This window comes from Protobothrops mucrosquamatus, unplaced genomic scaffold (genome assembly GCF_001527695.2).
Source record: "Protobothrops mucrosquamatus isolate PMUCROS unplaced genomic scaffold, P.Mucros_1.0 scaffold27, whole genome shotgun sequence".
Classification (NCBI taxonomy): domain Eukaryota; kingdom Metazoa; phylum Chordata; class Lepidosauria; order Squamata; family Viperidae; genus Protobothrops; species Protobothrops mucrosquamatus.
Window position 1 is genome coordinate 1,049,528 of NW_015386412.1, and position 6,091 is coordinate 1,055,618.

At 37.4% G+C, this 6,091-nt stretch overlaps 1 protein-coding gene across 1 annotated transcript in view; it reads left to right on the plus strand.

The window, feature by feature from the left end:
* Positions 1-6,091, plus strand: part of ADAM10 (ADAM metallopeptidase domain 10) — a 34,793-nt gene that overhangs the window by 7,810 nt on the left and 20,892 nt on the right. The window contains exons 3-4 of the mRNA XM_015811019.1: positions 442-560; positions 1,667-1,825. Coding sequence (XP_015666505.1) covers positions 442-560; positions 1,667-1,825 — 278 coding nt within the window. The remainder of the gene's footprint in view (positions 1-441; positions 561-1,666; positions 1,826-6,091) is intronic.

Here is a 6,091-nt window from a genome sequence, read left to right on the forward strand (position 1 = left end):
GCCCCTGGCCCGTTTCCTAGGCGACCCTGCCCGAGCAAGAAGCGGCAGAGAATCCAGAGGCTCTCACGCCGGCGCCCTCAAAGCCAAACGTGGGCGTGGCCAGGTTTGGGTGGGGGCGTGGCCAGGTTTGGGTGGGGGCGTGGCCAGGGGAGGGAGGTGAGTTCCACCACCTTTTCTCTGAGAAAAAAAGCCCTGATTTTAATGATTTTAATAAGACACAGCTATAAATATTTGGTTTTTAATTGGCTTTTATAGGGGAAATGTTTTATATTGTTTTAACATGCTGTGAGCCGCCCTGAGTCCCATGGGGAGAAGGGCGGCATATAAGTTAAATAAATAATAAAATAATAATAATAATAATAATAATAATAATAATAATAATATATCAGCTCACGGTAAGAGGTGTTTTTGTAAATGTAATTGTCTTTCTTCCCTTTGCAGACATTTTAATCTGAGACTGAAGAGAGAGATGTCTCTCTTTAGTGATGACTTTAAGCTAGAGATGTCAGATAAAGTATTTGATTATGATACCTCCCATATTTACACTGGGCACATTTATGGTAAGTGCAGGAACTGTGGTTTCTGTTTTGAACTAGCAATAGCTCCTTGTTTAATCATTTATGCAGTGTAGAGCAATAGGGCCGTATTTGTGTAAAATTGAAACAATGTTAGAAAGTTCATTTTTGTCTTTAAAAAGTTGCCAGAAAGTACACTTACATTTCACATTCCTTTCCCCCCTTCATTTTATCATAATTCTGTTATCTTTCTGAAGAAAAAAGTTTGATTTCAGTCGTTTCCATGTAACAGCACAATAGCTCAAAAGATCCAGTGCATTCCTTGGACTGTTCAGTTTCACACAAAAAGCTTTGCATTACAGTTCATGTGAAAATGTGGCATACTAGCACAGGGTGTTCTTTCCCATAATAGACTCTGGCTTGGGGTACATTCAGCGGCCTAAGAATACCTGTGCCCCACAGTATTTTGGAATATGGTACTGAACTATTCATTCTCACAGTGTCCGGTTTGAAGGAAAGCTACATTTGAATTACCTTTTTTAACATACTTGGTAAAAATTAAAACAAAAATGTTGCTTGTAACTTTTGCAAGGGAAATAATTTACATGAGAAGTAAACTGAGTAAACTAATATTTAAAGATGTGGAAAGTAAGATAATAGGGTCTAGACTGAAAAGTAATACAGCATAATACAGTCCCATGATCACGGCTTGGGTGCTTGGCAACCGGCTCACCTTTATAGGGCTTGCAGCATTTGCAGTCAGCTGACCATGATTTGCAACCTTCCCAGCCTGCCTCCAGCAGCAAAGTCAATTGGGGAAGCAGGGCTCACGTAACCCTGTGATTTACCTAAGGACAGCAACAATTTGTTTAATGGCCACTGTAAAAATGGTCACGAAATCAGGTCCAGTCATGTGATGACTCGCTTAACAACTGAAATTCCAGTCCCAAAGAACTAGCAGAACCAAATGTGAGGTATTTATGGATACCGGTGCTGACTAGAACTTGATACAGGCATGTTCATGAATGTTGCATTAGTTTCCTGATCACTTGCTGAGAAGTCATAATTCAGACTCGGGAACTTGCCTATTCTTGCTGGGAATTGATGCTGATAAATAAGTATTCTAAAGCCTACATCCTTTTTTTAAACAGGTGAACAGGGAAGCTTTAGCCATGGATCTGTTGTTGATGGAAGATTTGAGGGATTCGTTAAGACTCACACTGGAACTTTTTATATTGAGCCAGCAGAAAGATATGTTAAGGACAAAGCCCTACCTTTTCATTCTGTCATGTATCATGAAGATGATATCAGTAAGTTTTTATTCTATGTTGAAAATATGCTATTTAGAAGAGGTGTACAAAAGCTATGAGTGAGTGAGGTTTCCAGGACACTAAATCTTAAAACAAAATAAGGCTCACTGAGCATCACTCTTCCACTGCTGTAGAGGGACACCTATCCTGAGCAGGGTGAGTCACGTTGCTTAGAAAATGTTATAATCCTCATAGGACCGACTCTAGTGAAGAATTTTCTTTCAAGTGTTCACACAAGTTCCTGAGCTTCATTTCCTATTGTTTAAAGTGTCCCCTGAAGTACTCAGCTAATATAAACAACAAGCTCCTAAATGCACAAAGCTTTTGATAGCCTATTAGATATCACCCTTCAATTGTAATTGTTAGTGGTATTACATGCAGTTAAATCAAGCTATTGGATGTAAATTTGTTATTTCCGTATCTCTCTCTATTTTTAAAAAGGACCATCTTATCCTTTTTTCCATTTGGAGGCATGCTGGAATATAGAGAACAAAAGCATCATGTTGTCAGCTGTCTATTTAAGTTAATTATCTTCAAGGAAACTTGTAATATCAAGACTATATTGTAGAAAATCATGATCTGCAGATCACTTTGTGTAAAGAAGGCTTGGTCTTCTGCTTTCTAATATGACTCCATCTTCTGTCTGTTACACTGGAATCACTGCATTTTATTTTTGATAGTACTTCTTCAGATTAGTATTCAATCTACAGATTTTACCAGTTACATTTCCTGATTCCCTCAGGGGAAATTGATTGTTTTTGTTTCTGTTACAGAAACAAGAATGTCTCACCAGATTTAAAAATGAAAAGATGCATGAGTCAAGCAAAGTATTGAGCTAATAGAACTTTCATTAGAAAGCATAGGCTATGGAATATGGTAGAAATTATGTTGCTGTTTTATTATTGTTTTGAAAGAAAAAGAGCAAAAGGCTTGCTTTAAGCCAGCACAGTTTAGGGGATTTAAGCAACTTAATGCTAGTCGTTTAGGATACTCAGGTTGGAAAACACTGGATAGATCTTTAACAAATGCATCAAGAATCTTGCTAGTTTTTCACAAAGAGACCCCCATGCCTTTAATTCGATATGTAGTTTACAATTCCAAACATTTTGTAATGTTTCTGCTCACAGAATAAGACATAGTTAAAGGAATTGTACATAGAGCATACAAGGTTACAATCAGTTCAGGCAAATGCCTCAGATAAAGAAATTTATATTGTTGGACTTCCAGTTCCGGATCGTGGCGCAGGTGGTCGGCGGAGAGACTTCTCTCTTTGCCGGCCAGTTTCCCTCCACCGGTAGACCCTCAATAGGGTCGAAAAGTCGCCCTGGAGGGGCGACTACCGTTGAGGAGGTCCCTTGTTAGACTGCGGACGGGCGGCAGCTTCCGCGGTCTGAGCCAGCTCCTTAGGGCCAACAGAGAAAAATTGGCCAGTAAAATGGCCGATCACTTAGCCGCACCAGCTGAAAGTCAGAAGAACAGCTAAGCGTAAAGAACCACCGTGGAGGATCCGGGTGAGACCTTTCCTTCCCTCTCTTTGCCCTAACTACTTTCCTGTAAAAAGCTTCTGAACTACTTCCCTGCTTTAAGAAAGCGGTGTCTGTTTACTTGGGAAAAAGAGCTCTGGAAACAAAAGAATATAAAATAGCTAACTTTTATTGACTATTTAATTTTTGGGATACCTAGGGGTCCTGAAAAAATTCCTATCATAACACCATTATTTTTTTACTTATTATACTGGAGATATCTGCTTTTTTTCCTCTAATTTCCTAATGAGAAATTTTTTTTATTAACTTGGAAAAAAAGATCTTACAGTCTACTGAGGACATCTTGTGGTGAAAATTGCTATTGCAACTGTATTCCCTCTTGGTGTTTGAAGATGGATTTGACCTTCAAATGATAATAAAAGGGAAAAGAAACAGCTGGGTGGTGAGTTTGTTTACTAAATAGTGGAGGTGAATATTTGTTGACTTTTAGTAAATAGAGCCTCCACTAAAAGATTAAAAGACTATTTCACCATTGAAATGGAGGAATTTTACCCACAGCTTGATTATGAGCTTATATTGGAAAAAATTTTGGAAGCTACGGAGTATATGAAATCTTGGAGAAAAATTAAAGATGATATTTCAGAACCACAAATTGAATCTCAAATTTTAATGGATCAATCTATAGGCCAAGGAACAATAGAGGAGGAACAGATTAGCTCCAAAGAGGCCTGTACGCAACAATATACACAACTTAAAGAGATGGAGGAACCATACCCACAACTCAACTACAAACTTGTACTGGGAAAAACTGTGGAACCTACTGAGCAAATCAATTCTAGAAAAACTCTCGCCCCAAAACCTCAATCTGACTTTCAGACTCCAATTGATTACGCCATAAGTCAAGAAACAACAGAAAAGGAATCAATTAATATAGAAGAGGATATTATACAACCCCATACACAATTTATGGAGAACCTTGAGACACCTGCAGTGTTAAAAACAACAGGAATTGACAGCCAGACACAAATTACTGAAAACTGTGATAACGTGGATAATCAACTAGTAACTACAACATGGAATAAAATTGATTACACCATTCAGATGATACTGGAAGAAGGGGAAGAGAACTTTGACCAGACTGAAGTGTCGATAAATACCCCTATTCAAATATTGAGATTCGATGATACAGAAGCCTTACTATGGAAACTGGTTTGGCACAGAAAAAAAGCCAGAATTAGATTTAAAAATGTGACTTAAAATTTCACTTAACGGGTTAAAATGGCTTTAGAGATCTTGACTGATTTAATAATTAACGGAGTATGTTAATTCAATAAGAAGATATCTTTTGTAATAATATGCTTGTTTTAGATATGATAATTATTGGAGGGGATTTAAATTTTACCTAATGGATTAAAAAGATTTTTATAGACATAGATTGATTGATAGAATATATATCTAAAATAGAGTAGAAATGTATTTTCTGGACTAATATTTTTATTTTAGGTAGGATAACTATTTCGTAATGGAAGAAGAATAAGAGGGAATTGTGACAAGAGAAGAAATGGTATTAATAAATGACTTATTAGATTAAGAAATAGAATATATGTGGAAATTATAAGAATGCTACTGTTGGAATAATATATGTATTTTAGATTTAATTATTATGTTAGGAAAAAAGGGAAATGAGGGATCCCCGAAGTGTTAATAATATGTTTATTCAACGCTGAATTGGAATATGGTAACAGTAAATTAGTAAAGCTCAAAAACAGGATTTGGATTTTTATAGATGAAATGTTATTGATGACTGTTTTGATTGATTGAATTCTATTTAGAAATGTATTAATTTGAATATGTTATATTACACGAGGGAAATCGAGAGGGAACTTTTAATGAATTAACCTGAGTTATATATGTATGATTTTGTTTTTGAATGATTGATTTCCCCACCACCACGTCGTTTCTTAAGCACTTTGATATAAAAATTAAAAAACCAATAAAACTTGTTTTTTTTTAAAAAAAGAAATTTATATTGTTAATGAGTGAGCCCTTCCATAGCCGGTATTTTAATTTTTGCAAGAATATTCTGTTAGAGCTTTTGGGACACAACAATGCGGCATATGTTCAGCATGACAAGGAAGTCTTATTCAGAGCTGAAACAAAAGCCAGTTCTAAAAATGAGGATTATATTGTACTGTTTCCTACAAAGACCTTTGTTCATGTTGCTCTCTCTTAACTTAATGACCAAATAAAGGCAAACCTTTTATTCTGATTTAAGGGATAGGGCAATTATTTGAATGAGTTTTTATACGTTCATGGGATATTATTTTTTGAAAAAATGGTTTTGCCAGTAGGGAGAGAGTTACAGTTCTTTCCACTGTGACTGAAGCAGTCTTGTTTGGGCATTACTTGGGCCCTGCCAGAAGAGTATCAATCATTGCAGAAAAAGTTGGAAATTGAGAGCAGCAGCTACATGAAAGCTCTAGAAGCATTTCTGGATATGGCACCAGCATATTTTTGCTACTAATGTTGAATTGTGATAGAAAAGAGTAATGCTTACTGGCCGTTTTGTTATTCTCAAGGTAACCTCAGGATGGACTTCCGGACCGCTCCCCCCCGCCACAGGGAGGAGGAACCGCCTAGATGGTTCCGCCCCAGGCGCCTGATGGACCCGGAGAGGTTCCTGACGGAGCTTGGGCCATATCCTGAGGACCTAGTTCACGATTCGGTTGACAATCTGGCGGCGGCCTGGGAGACGGCCGCTGCCGCAGCATTGGACCGAGTC